This window comes from Lagenorhynchus albirostris, chromosome 9 (assembly GCF_949774975.1).
Source record: "Lagenorhynchus albirostris chromosome 9, mLagAlb1.1, whole genome shotgun sequence".
NCBI classification, from domain to species: Eukaryota; Metazoa; Chordata; class Mammalia; order Artiodactyla; family Delphinidae; genus Lagenorhynchus; species Lagenorhynchus albirostris.
In genome coordinates this window covers 54,912,685-54,927,324 of record NC_083103.1, presented here as the reverse complement: position 1 = coordinate 54,927,324, position 14,640 = coordinate 54,912,685, and the positions used below count along the sequence as shown (strand labels likewise).

Below are 14,640 nucleotides of genomic sequence, written 5' to 3'. Positions count from 1 at the left end.
AATAATTTAGGCATCTCAGTAGTACACAGTGCCAACTGGAAGGAGCTCTCAGTGGTGAGAGCAGAACTGTTTTAGCAACAAATTTATATGATGATAGATTTTAAATCTTAGAATAAAAGAAATATCTATAAGTTCCTACTTATATAAGTACCTAATTGAATAAATAAATAAATGGAGGTGAAGGGACAGGTCTTCCCTGCAGGTGAATGTCAATTAATTCCTTTTGCACTGCAGGGACTACATTTCCCTGCAGTGTAGAAGGAATGAGAATAATACAAATTTACCATTAGGGAAATACTGCAGTAGTAATTGTTGCAGGCAAGATCTCTGACAGACACTAAAATTAGTGGGTGCAAATTTGTGGAGAAACAGGATATTAGCACAATCTCAAAGTATCTCTCCAAGACATTTACCTGTTACAAAGGGGGAAATGGTTACCTTTCCAGTGGAATGCGCAGCCAACACCACCGTAACTGAATGATCAAGGTATGTACATCATCATGTAGCCTCTGATATAATGCACAACATTTCTTTTGTGAAATTTTCATCAAAAATGTATATCTTAATCTAATCTTGAGAAAACATCAAACAAGACCAAATTGAGAGGTATTCTCCAAAATTACTGTCAAGGTCAGAAAAGACAAGGAAAGAATGAGGAATGGTCACAGATTGGAGGAGACTAAGGAAACACAAGAACAAAATGAGACATGGATCCTCAAACAGAAAGGATCTGGTGGGGGTTTGGGGGAAAAGGCAAAATTTAAATAAAATCTGTTTATGTTTAATAGTATTTTACTAATGTTAATTTCCTGGTTTTGATAATTGTGCTGTGAGTTTGTAAGTTGTTAACTTAGAGGAAACAGGGTGATGATATACTTGAACTATTTTTGTAACACATCTATATGTCTAAAATTATTTCAAAATAAAGATTTAAAAAAGAATGTTGGGTGAGCATTAACTTGGTAGTTACATGTAACTAAATCTAAATGACAGATATAGAGAACATGTAGTCTTTAATGGCTGTGTGTTTTCACAGTAGAGCTATAGTAAGACAAAACAAATGGAGAAAGAATGGGAAGAGTACATGCAAAAACTTGTGAACCTTTCATTAAATAACTTTGGTGATGGTGGTGTCATTGTTATTCTGAAAACGTGCATAATATGAGGAAAAAGTAACTGATATTCTAATTATATCATCTGTGGTGTCCTTGAAAACCAAGATTCTCAGTGTGGGAAAAAGAAATAAGATGTAAGACAGAAAAGTTAAGGAAAACAACTATCATTATGAACTCATGGGTTAATTTTATTATTTTCTAGCTCTGTCCACTGAAAAGACTTAAAAACAATGGCCAACCCACTAGCAGTGAGCATCCTTTAGCACCCAGATCGTGGTCTTGAAATACAGTTTCCCATTAAAGTAAACCAAGGCGTCTTGGAAAAGTGGCTGATTCCAGTTCTGGGGCATAATGAGCCAAGAAACATCCTGTCATTCCAAGTAGTGTGGACTGTATCAAAGTCATTTCAGAAAGACTCAAGAGCCAACTTAAAAAGGTTTCCATTGTCTAAGATGGGACAATTTAAGCATCACAAGGATAATAACTGTAGTGGATTAAAACACATTGAATATGTCTTAAATCCATGACTTCATCATAATACTAATAGAAAAACTGGTTACCTTTGGAGGATGCCAGTAGAGACCAAATTATTATTTTGAAAATTGTTAAATAAACAAAAAGAATTGAACTTTAATCCTGACTTTTCAGTATTAACTGTACCACTGTATAACAAAATAATAAATTAGTAAAGTTTATTTTTATAGGGTTTATAATCACAGATGGAAGATTTACAGAATGGGAATACCATTTTTGTATTCCCTAATAAGAAAAGGTTTTAGATACTCAGCATTAACATCTCTTAACATCACAAAGAGAGATGATCACACATTAATGCCTCTTGATAAAGAACATACCACCACTGAAGTAGTTTTGCCACAGAAATTGAACCTGAATCTGATGCAGACTATAGATTAAAGTGATGACTTACAGGGGAAAAAAGGACAGAGGAATATGGGAATGCAGTCAGCAAAATCCAGAAATTATAGAATTGAGTCACCATCAAATTACTTGATTTGGTGACTCAAATAAATTGCAAAAAAAATAACGGATGGAGGAACAATAGTAGGTTAAAGAGACCTAAAAAAGAAAGTAAAAGGTAAAACTAAACTATAAAGCAAAATAAGGAAGTGATTGGGCTTCCTTGGTGGTGCAGTGGTTGAGAGTCTGCCTGCCGATGCAGGGGACACGGGTTCATGCCCCAGTCCGGGAAGATCCCACATGCCGCGGAGTGGCTGGGCCCTTGAGCCGTGGCCGCTGAGCCTGTGCATCCAGAGCTTGTGCTCCGCAACGGGAGAGGCCACAGCAGTGAGAGGTCCGCGTACCGCAAAAACAAAACAAAACAAAACAAAAACAAAAAAATAAAAAAAAAATAAGGAAGTGATTAATATAAAAGTCAAGGTAATAGTTATACTTGTTAAAGAGGGAATTACTATTGGGAAAAGGCTTGTGTGTGGCTTTTCGGGTGCTGACAGGGTTCTATTTCCTGTTTGCCTTCTAATAATTTATTAAGTGGTTCATTTGTTTTCTGTGGGTGGCTTTACTTTTTAAATTTTTATTTATTTATTTATTTGGCTGCGCTGGGTCTTAGTTGTGGCACGTGGGGTCTTCATTGCAGCATGTGGTATCTTTTTTTTTTAGTTGCGGCATGCAGAATCTTTTAGTTGAGGCATGTGGGATCTTTGTTGTGGCATGTGGGATCTTTAGTTGTGGCATGTGGGATCTAATTCCCTGACCAGGGATTGAACCCAGGCCCCCTGCATTGGGAATGTGGAGTCTTAACCACTGGAGTACCAGGGAAGTGCCCTGTGGCTTTATTTTGTTATACTTAATTATAAACAACTTCTTGATACCTTTTTGGCAGATATCAACCATGTTGATATCATCAATTTTTAAATAAGTTACAAAAGGATTGGCACCAGTTTGTATCCCTTTAACATGCAATAAAATGATATTACTAATATTTTAGTGAAGGCAGCTCCTATTATTTGTCCATTAAATGTATGTTGGTAATATCAAATGATGATTTCAATATTTTGAGCCCAGAAAACTACTAGAGCTCATTAATGAATACACATAAAACAGTTGCATTTCTGTACACTAACAATGAAAGATCAGAAAGAGAATTTAAGGAAACAATCCCGTTTACCATCACATCAAAAAGAATAAAATACACAGGAATAAACCTACCTAAGGAGGCAAAAGACCTGTACTCTGAAAATGGTAAGACACTGATGAAAGAAATCGAAGATGATGCAAAACAGATGGAAAGATATGCCACATTCCTGGATTGAAAGACTCAATATTCTCAAAATGACTGTACTACCCAAGGCAATCTACAGATTCAGTGTAATCTCTATCAAATTACCAATGGCATTTTTAACAGAACTAGAACAAAAAAGTTTTTAAATTTGTATGGAAACACAAAAGACCCGAATAGCCAAAGCAACCTTGAGAAAGAAAAATGGAGCTGGAGGAATCAGGCTCCCTGACTTCAGACTATACTATAAAGCTGCAGTCAGCAAAACAGTATAGTACTGGCACAAAAACAGAAATACGGATCAATGGAACAGGATAGAAAGCCCAGAAATAAGCCCACGCACCTATGGCCAATTAATCTACCACAAAGAAGGCAAGAATATACCATGGAGAAAGACAGTCTCTTCAACAAGTGGTGCTAGGAAAGCTGGACAGCTACATGTAAAAGAATGAAGTTAGAACATTCTCTTAACACCGTACACAAAAATAAACTCAAAATGGATTGAAGACCTAAATGTAAGACCGGAAACTATATAACTGTTGGAGGAAAACATAGGCAGAGCACTCTTTGACATAAATCCAGCAGTATATTTTTGGATCCACCTCCTAGAGTAACAAAAATAAAAACAGGGACTTCCCTGGCAGTCCAGTGCTTAAGACTCTGCTTCCACTGCAGGGGGCATGGATTCGATCCCTGGTCGGGGAATTAAGGTCCCACATGCCGTGGGTGTGGCCAAAACGAAAAGAAAAATAGACAAATGGGACCTAATTAAACTTAAAAGATTTTGCACAGCAAAGGAAACCATAAACGATACGGAAAGACAACCCACAGAATGGGAAAAAATATTTGCAAATGATGCAGCCAACAAGGGATTAATCTCCAAATATACAAGTAGCTCATGCAGCTCAATATCAAAAAAAAACAAACAACAAACAACCCAATCAGAAAATGGGCAGAAGATCTAAAGGGACATTTCTCTAAAGAAGACATACAGATGGCCAAAAAGCACATGAAAAGATGCTTAACACCGCTAAGTATTAGAGAAACACAAATCAAAACTACAATGAGGTATCACCGCACACAGAATGGCCATCATCAAAAAGTCTACAAACAGTAAATACTGGAGAGAGTGTGGAGAAAAGGGAACCCTTCTGCACTGTTGATGGGAATGTGAATTGGTACAGCCACTAGGGAGAACAGTATGGAGTTTCCTTTAAAAAAGTAAAAATAGGGCTACCATATGATCTAGCAGTCCCACTCCTGGGCATAAATTAGGAGAAAACCGTAATTCAAAAAGATACATGCCCCCCAATGTTCATAGCAGCATTATTTACAATAGCCAGGACATGGAAGCAACCTAAATGTCCATCAACAGATGAATGGATAAAGAAGATGTGGTGTATATATATATATATATATATATATATAATGGAATATTACTCAGCCACAAAAAGAATGAAATAATGCCATTTGCAGCAATATGGATGGACCTAAAGATTATCATACTAAGTGAAGTAAGTTGGACAGTGAAAGATCAAATATCATATGATATCACTGATATGTGGAATCTAAAAAAAAGTGAGGGCTTCCCTGGTGGCGCAGTGGTTGAGAGTCCGCCTGCCGATGCAGGGGACACGGGTTCGTGCCCCGGTCCGGGAAGATTCCACATGCTACGGAGCAGCTGGGCCCATGAGCCATGGCCACTGAACCTGCACGTCCGGAGCCTGTGCTCCACAATGGGAGAGGCCACAACAGTGAGAGGCCCACGTAACGCAAAAAAAAAAAAAAAAAAAAAAAGTGATACAAATGAACTTATTTAAAAAACAGAAACAGACTCACAAACAAACTTCTGGTTACCAGAGGGGAAAGGTGGGGGAGGGGAATAAATTAGGAGTTTGGGATTAACATATACACACTACTATATATAAAATAGATAATCAATAGAGATCTACTGTATAGCACACAGATCTCAATATTCTAAAATAACCTAAATGGGAAAAAAAATCTGGAAAAGAATAGATATATATGTATGTATTACTGAATCACTTTGCTGTACACTGAATCTAACACAACATTGTAAATCAACTATATTCCAACATAAAATAAAAGATTTTTTAATTTATTGATATATATCAGTAATGCTATATGTTATATTTTTTAGATTCCACATATATGTGATATCATACAGTATTTGTCTTTCTCTGTCTGACTTATTTCACTTAGCATAATGCCCTCCAAGTCCATCTGTGTTGCTGCAAATGGCAAACTTTCATTCTTTTTTATGGCTGAGTAGTATTCCATTGCATATATATACCACATCTTCTTTATCCATTCATCTGTTCATGGACACGTATGTTACTTCCATACCTTGGCAATTGTAAATAATGCTGCTGTGAACATTGGGTGCATGTACCTTTTCAGATTAGTGTTGTTGTTTCTTTTAGATATATATACCCAGGAGTGGAACTGCTGAGTCATATGGTATTTCTACTTTAATTTTTTTGAGAAACCTCCATCCTGTTTTCCACAGTGGTTGCACCAGTTTACTTTCCCACCAGCAGTGTATGAGGGTTCCCTTTTCTTCACATCCTCACCAGCATTTGTTTGTGTTCTTTTTGATGATGGCCATTCTGACAAGTGTGAGTTAAATTTTTTTCTTGTAATAAAAAGTCATGTGGTAAGCAGTTCAGGTCTGGTTCAGCAGCTCCATGAAGCCGTCAAGTACCCTTCCTAATCTGCCATCCTTAGCATGTGGCTTTGATTGTTCCCTCTCTAGGTATTGTGTGCAGGCTCTGGACAAAAAGCAGGGGAGGGCTTCCCTGGTGGCGCAGTGGTTGAGAGTCCACCTGCCGATGCAGGGGACACAGGTTCGTGCCCCGGTCCGGGAAGATCCCACATGCCGTGGAGCGGCTAGGCCCGTGAGCCATGGCCGCTGAGCCTGCACGTCCGGAGCCTGTGCTCCGCAATGGGAGAGGCCACAACAGTGAGAGGCCCGTGTACCACCAAAAAAAAAAAAAAAAAAAGCAGGGGAAGGGGCAGAAGGCATAGGTCAACTGAACTTTGTAAGTCTCACCCAGATTTCCTCATGCATCTCATTGGCCAGAATTGGTTCACATGACCCTTAGCTATAAGGTATCTGAAGAGGCAAGTATTTTCTTGAACAAAATTAGAGTTGTAGTAGTAAGAAAGAAGAGGAGATTGATACTGGATAGGTAACTAGCAATGTCCTTCAGTGTTAACTTACATAGACATTCAGTGTTTCATTACATAGTGATTGGGATGGGTGGGAAAGCCCATAATAGGTGATTAATAGATAATTGTTGAGTAAATGTGCTTTAAAAACCCACAGTAAGTAACACTTGTCTTGAATCACCTTAAGTTTGTCAAGCAATGTTGCTGTTGCATTGTGATTTTAGAGGTGAATTTTTCCTTGAGTCTTGTTACTTCAAATTTCATGTCTCTTAAACTTATTTGCATCTTCCTTTACAGTTAGTTTCCTTTTGACAGAACTTGTTAGAAATGCTTGTATAACTGAATGACCTTTTTACCAATTATGATTGTGCTTAAAATTTCATTTCATGTCATGGTTTTTGTGTCTTCGGTTTTAGGGATACATCCATGTGATCTACAGGAGCTAGAGATATAATTGTTGTTATGTTTTTCTCTTATAAGAGCTAAGTCAAAAAAACATATTGAATATTTTGGGGTTAAGAGAAATATAAGCCAGTGAAGAATAATTGTTGAGGTCACTTAGTCCAGCTGCTTTATTTATACATGAAGAAATGAGGATCAGAGAGTTTGTGACATATCTAAAGATACACCACTAGCTGAATTAGGATTACTGAACCTAGGAGTCTTGAAACTAATGTTACTCTTCATTTTATTTTGTCACGTTGTTACTCAAATCAAAATCAGTTTAAAGGACTTATTCATTCACCACCCCAAAAGCAAAGTGTCATTTTAGCTTGGGTGGGAGTCACAGTGAGAATCCTGGGTTGCTTTTTTTTTTGGCGGTACGCGGGCCTCTCCCGTTGCGGAGCACAGACTCCGGATGTGCAGGCTTAGCGGCCATGGCTCCCGGGCCTAGCTGCTCCGCGGCATGTGGGATCTTCCCGGACCGGGGCACGAACCCGTGTCCCCTGCATCGGCAGGCGGACTCTCAACCACTGCACCACCAGGGAAGCCCCTGAGTTGCTTTTTGAACCAAAATATATAGAAAAAATATGAAATTGTGTTTAGTATACTCTTTGTATTAGGCTAAAGTTATTTATAAAGATGGTAATCTGTATTTTAATTGTTAACCAAGATATTTATTTAATTAGACTTCCTGATACATTAACCAATTTCAATGAATAGGAATTTACTAAACCTACTTAATCAATGGGAAAGGGAAGACATTGAAACTAGATAATTTCTGCCATGTCTTTAATTTTCTTAGTGACATGCATATGTTAAATAAGTATATGACAGTTAAAGAGGGAGGCACAATACTCTAATCTCAGGTTCTCAGTAGTTATCAATGGTTCTTGAATTTTTTATTTGCAGTATGATTGAACATAAAAGAAATGATGGTTTGTAATAAAAGTACTTAACTTTTTAAAAGAAATGTTGAATTCTCAGTTTAAAGAATATGTCCTACTTCATCTCACTTCTGTCTATTACATTTTATTCCCACGAAAACGTTGAAACTGGTGTATCAACTTGGCAAGAATCTGTTCATAAAAAAGTTTTTAATTCCTATCTTGGTAAAACTTCATTAAGAAGTGAGGTTTTTCAGTTGCAAGGATAGGGTGAGGAAAATTTAGGTAAAATTAGTAGTTAAAGAATTCTGAAAACACTGCTCAGATTCCCTGAGCACAAGTTTAAAGCGTATATGCATTCTCAGTAATTCCATTCAAAGATTTATGATATTTACTAAATATGACTCTTGTTATATTTATTTATTTATTTTTAATAAATTTATTTATTTTATTATTGGCTGTGTTGGGTCCTTGTTGCTGAGTGCGGGCTTTCTTTTAGTTGCGGTGCGCGGGAGCTACTCTTCATTGCAGTGTGTGGGCTTCTCATTGCAGTGGCTTCTCTTGTCGTGGAGCTTGGGCTCTAGGTGCGCTGGCTTCAGTAGTTGTGGCACGCGGGCTCTAGAGCGCAGGCTCAGTAGTTGTGGTGCACGGGCTTAGTTGCTCCACGGCATGTAGGATCTTCCCGGACCAGGGCTCGAACCTGTGTCCCCTGAATGGGCAGGCAGATTCTTAGCCACTGTGTCACCAGGGAAGCCCCATACTTTTGTTATATTTAAATTTGCACTATTAGATACTCCATGAAAGTTGGAAATATATAGCCGATAAGGTAAAAAGAGGAGTTGACAGATAAACACAGTTTCCTTATAAAATACTAACTTCTGAAATGTTCAGTAATGGCATTTGATAAAGTAAACTGTAATATAACCATATTGAGGGATGTTACATAATTAAGTCCAATTTCTGTAAAGGCATTTAATATCATAAGAAAATGCTAATGTTTCAGTGAGAAAAATGGGGCAGCATGATCCCAGTGTTCTCAAAAATATATAAGACTAGAAGGAAGTAACCTAAAATAAAATATTAATAGTGATTGCCTCTGGGTATTTGGATTATGGGCATGTTTTTGTTTCTCTGTTTTTCATTTTCTGTACAGAATTGTTACTTTTATAACCTGATAAAACATAAAACATTTTCCCACTGCCTTGCTCATGTTACCTCAGTTAAATGAAGTGCTCAGTGACTTGCAAAGAACAGTTGTCAGGTTTTAAAACAAATATGGTCTTTTGGAAATGTTTTATGATATATTCTTAGTTTCATATTTTTGAGCCATCACTGGAGCTTGAATAAATTATTTGAGATGCATAAATATTTACATTTCATTGAGAACATTGAAGCTAAAAGTTTAAAGCAGAAACCTGAGTTTTTCTAAATAATAGTTTTTTTAATATCTAAAAGTTATACTTCAGAGTTTGGTAATTTTCTTTACTGTGTGATTTTATTTTTAATTGTCAGATGTCCAGTGACAGAAGCCACCTCTTTTAAGAGAGAAACTTTGAATGGATATATATTTTATGTTTTGCCTTATATATTTTATAATGTTGAATGCTTAGATTCATGTGAACGTTTTCTGATTTTTAGAGCAACGGAAGGAAAGTGAAAAGATGAAAAGTGTTGAGCAGCGAGTAGATTCAGAAAACTGTTCTACACCCAATGCTCTAGAAGAGACTACTGTGAAAATAGAAAAAGAAGATGAAAAGGAACTTGTAAAACTGCCTGTCATAGTGAAGCTAGAAAAACCTTTGCCAGAAAGCGAAGAAAAAAAGAGTATCAAAGAAGAAAGTGATTCCTTCAAGGAAAATGTCAAACCCGTAAAAGTCGAAGTGAAGGAATGTAGAGCAGATCCTAGAGATATCAAAGGTAGCATGGAGAAGCCAGAGCCTGAGAGGCTAGATTTTGCTGGCAATGTTAAATCTTCTCAAGAAATCACTGAGAAGTCTACTGAAGAAACCGAGAAACTTAAAAATGACCAGCAGGCCAAGATACCACTAAAAAAACGAGAAATTAAACTGAGTGATGATTTTGACAGTCCAATCAAAGGACCTTTGTGTAAATCAGTTACTCCAACAAAAGAGTTTTTGAAAGATGAAATAAAACAAGAGGAAGAGACTTGTAAAAGGATCTCTACAATCACTACTTTTGGTCATGAAGGGAAACAGCTGGTAAATGGAGAAGTTAGTGATGAAAGGGTAACTCCAAATTTTAAGACAGAACAGATGGAGATGAAGTTTTATGATACAAAGGAAGATAGCTGTAGCCCCTCTAAGGACAGAAGTGTCATCATGGAGGGAAATGGAGCAGAGTCTTTAAATTCTGTCATAACGAGTATGAAAATAGGTGATCTTGAGAAAGAAGTGGTCACTTTAGGGAAAGATGCAGATAGTTCAATATCAGCCTTAGAGACACAGAGTCACAAAGGGCACATAGAGGAAACTGGTCCTCCAGAAATGGAAACTCCTCTTGAGACTTCTGAAATAGCAAAGGATCTCTCTTTAAAAACTGCTTTATCTACCGCTGAATCCTGTAGCATGAGAGTTGAAGAGAGGTCTCCCAAAAGTAAGAAGGATAAGCGCCCACCAGTCCTAGAATGTCTTGAAAAGTTAGAGAAGTCCAAAAAGACTTTTCTTGATAAAGACACACAAAGATTGAGTCCGATACCAGAGGAGGTTCCAAAGAGTACTATAGAATCAGTAAACGCGGGGTTTCCCGAGACAGCTGAAACTTCTCCATCATCTAACGTGACTGTCCACTGTGAGAAACTAGCCTCAGAAAAAGAAGTGGTAGAGTGTCAGAATAGCAGTTCCACTGAAGGTCAGTCTTTGGAGAAAATAGACCCAGAAATTTTAAAAGTGGATGCTGAATCCACAAAGGTAGAAGTGGATGATCTGGACAATGCCCAGACCTCTGGCACAGGTGATCCTTCTGAGACAAAGGGTTCTATGCAAAAAAGCAAATTTAAATATAAGTTGATTCCTGAAGAAGAAACCACTGCCTCAGAGAACACAGAAATAACCTCTGAAAGGCAGAAAGAGGGTATCAAATTAACAATTAGGATATCCAGTCGGAAGAAGAAGCCAGATTCTCCTCCCAAAATTCTAGAGCCAGAAACCAAGCAAGAGAAGACAGAAAAGGAAGAAGAGAAAACAAATGTGGGTCGTACTTTAAGGAGGTCTCCAAGAATATCTAGACCCACAGCAAAAGTAGCTGAAATCAGAGATCAGAAAGCTGATAAAAAAAGAGGGGAAGGAGAAGATGAAGTGGAAGAAGAGTCAGCAGCTTTGCAAAAAACTGAGAAAAAAGAAAATTTGAAAAAAACAGAGAAGGATACAAATTCTAAAGTGACCAAGGTAAAATTTCTTCTACTCTGAGTTTTAATTTTTCTTAGAAATACTTGGCTCTGAGTGTTTGTAGCTGTTTGCTTTTGGCTAAATTAGCTCATTCAAAGATAACTAAAAGAACAACCACCACAAAAAAGCCTCTCGTCCTATATCTGAGATGTTTTTTCTTAGTAGTTATCTCCAGACATTAAATTTCAGACTGTATAATCTTGTCATCTTTTAAACTTTTTCTCTATTATAGGCAATATAGAAATATATTCTCTGTATTGTAAACTATCCAAGTAATACCTAACCTGTATGATTGAAAAATGAAAATTCCTTAGAAACACTATTAACAGTTTGGGCTTCATCTCTTTGCAGTCCTTCTTCCATATATTCATGTCCATCTTCGTAAATACTTCCCATTCTTTTAAAAAATAGATCGAATCAAATTATTTTTCTATGAGCTTTTCACTTAACAGTGTGTGTCTGAACTCTACATATCAGTAGATATAGTCTACTTTTTGGTTATTGGCAGCCACGTAGTATTCCATAGTGTGGGTGTACCTCAGTTTATTTAACAACTCCCTGCTTGATTGACATTTAGGTCGTTTCCAATTTTTCACTATTACAGGCAGTGCTGCATTGAAGATCCTTTTGGACATGAGTGAGTATTTCTTTAGAATAGACCCCTAGAATTGGAATTGCTGGGTCAAGGGGCATATGTGTTTTAAGTTCTGATGGCTTTCTCTATATTGCCCTCCAAAAAAGGCCCAGTTAATGTACCTTCTCATTGCCAGTGTTTGAGAGTGCCTCTGTGTCCCCATTTTAATCATTAGTCATAGAGCCAGAATTTTTTTTTTCTATGACCCTCTTATTTTAAGCAAAATCTAGTATAAGTCTTTGGCTAGCCTATGGGAGTTTGTTGTAATTAAAAGTGCTACTTTTGTTTTTGATATATTTAAGTGGTCAAATTGTTCTTAATTGCAAGTGATGCTTTGTCTCCTGAAATACTAAATTTTTACTTAAAAAAAATTTCCCCTTCTGTTGTTAGAATTATTTTGGTCTTTGGTGGGGACTTACACTGTAGGAGTGAACAGAAATATGACTTAAAATATTGTGAAGCCAGCCAATAAAAAGCAGTTCCCAACATTATAAAGTTATTCTCTGAATAATATTTTTTAAGTTTATCAGGATTTTTGTATGCATTTTTGACCCATTAAATTTTTTAAATTCATCACTAATACGGGAATTAAATTTTTTATGTAACAATATAGTCATCGCTCTATTATAGAGCCTTTGAAAAGTGCATGATCTTTGACCCAGAATCCTCTTCGAGGAATTTATCCTAACCACAGAAGTGTGTGTAAAAGTTTGTATTTGCAAGGATACACTGTTTATGAAAGTGAAAAATGGAAAACTACCTAAATGTCTGTCTAGTAGTGGATTAGATAAATATAGCTGTGATGGCTTATACATATATATACACACACACATGATGTTAGGAGACTATTTTATAACTAGGGAAAATAGTTGTAAGACAGAATGTTCATTATAATTCTCCCTTCCAAAAAGTAGAAAAAATTAATGGAAATATATACCAAAATTTAATAGTAGGTATATCTGTGGATGAAGCCACAATAATTTTTCTTTTCTTCTTTGTGTATTCACTAAATATTCTACAATGCACATGTAATCAGAAGTGTTTTTTTTAACATTCTTATTACATCAGATTATCCTAATGTTTTATTTTATACAAGGTAAAACCCAAAGGCAAAGTTCGATGGACTGGTTCTCGAACACGTGGCAGGTGGAAATATTCCAGCAATGATGAAAGTGAAGGGTCTGACAGTGAAAAATCATCTGCAGCTTCGGAAGAGGAGGAAGAAAAGGAAAGTGAAGACGCCATCCTAGCAGATGATGATGAACCATGCAAAAAATGTGGCCTTCCAAACCATCCTGAACTAGTATGTACCTGATCTAAATGGACAGTGTTCAAATTATTGGCATGCTGTGGTGTGAAGCAGCCTAACTTCTGGGTTTGATCATGATTTCAGTTTTATGTGTGCAAAATAGCCTTTATTTCTGTTTCTCAGATAATAACCCAACTCTAGGGAGGATTAGGATCTTGCTTTCATTCTTACCTGGCTTTATATTGATATTTCCTCTACTTAAGCATGCACTGCTAATCTCTTCTCACAGATCAATTAGTTTATTCAAATATTTCTATTCTGTTTTTTTCCTTTAAAGTTTTCTTCTTTTCCTTTAAGTTACTTTATAATGATATTTCTGAAGTGGCAGCTTTAAATAAGTAAGACCTGAAGGGCCTGTTGCCTTTCTGTAAAAACATGTAAGTCAAGTAGTAACCTAGTAGGGCTTTAAACTTTAGAAAGTGGACAGTTGTAAAAAAAATTTTAAGAGGATAATTATAGACTAGATATATTCAGAAAAATAGTGACAGATTTACATGGGACTTCCTTATTTAGGAAGTAAGTTCTTCAAAGATTGCCTAAATCAGGAAAACCAGTTCCTAACCTATATATGTAGTTTTGCAGTTCATAAGTGCTTTCTAAAGAACCTATTGAGGAAACACTCTTGTTATGCTCAATTCTATGCAACCGTTCTGTTCTTTTGAATAGATTTGACTTTAAAAGCAAGGTCCACCTATTAAGCAGAAAGAGACATAAAGAAAGAAACTTCCACATAGGTTGAGTTGTATGGGAGCAGAAATAAGTTATGTAGAGTTGCCAAGCACAGTTCCTGATAATCTGTTGTGTGCTGGGGTAAAGCTGTTTTCTTCCTACATGTGAAAATCATATCTGGAAACCAAATCAGTGAAGTTCATCAAATTCCAGTAGTTGCAGAGGGTTCAAGTAAAAGATGTAACTTAGACCCAGAGAATAACTTTAGCTCCGAGAAGAACAGTTGTCAAAAGTACACTGAGAAGACCCTTCTAAGCATTTTTATGATCATCAAACTATAAAAGTTAGGTAAAGACTTTCGTGTGGAGAAGGGCAAAGAGAAGATTGAGATAGTGGTCTTTTCTGCCCCTAAATCAAGTAAAAATCAATATTTGTGTTCTTTCCCTACCATTTCCTAATATTTTTTTATACTGAGAGAATGCATTTTGACTGGGGCAGCAATAGACGTCAATGACAAAGGGGTGTGAAGAAATGAAAAGTAAAATGAGGTGAGCAGAAATGACACCCAGGAGATGGAGAAAGTTGTACCCTTCTTGGAACACACATAGGATTTTTATTTGGTTATCTTAATAACTGCTCTGAAAATCCCATTGCTGGTTATTGTGCCAAAGAGAAAGACATTGGAAACTGAAGATCCCAAATATGGTGGATTTCTTATGCTAGATATTTAAG

General features: G+C 36.6%; 1 protein-coding gene across 1 annotated transcript in view; it reads left to right on the top strand.

Moving 5' to 3' along the window:
• RSF1 (remodeling and spacing factor 1) overlaps positions 1-14,640 on the top strand; it is a 165,359-nt gene that overhangs the window by 123,293 nt on the left and 27,426 nt on the right. The window contains exons 6-7 of the mRNA XM_060160114.1: positions 9,531-11,296; positions 13,027-13,233. Of these exons, the coding sequence (XP_060016097.1) occupies positions 9,531-11,296; positions 13,027-13,233 (1,973 nt within the window). The remainder of the gene's footprint in view (positions 1-9,530; positions 11,297-13,026; positions 13,234-14,640) is intronic.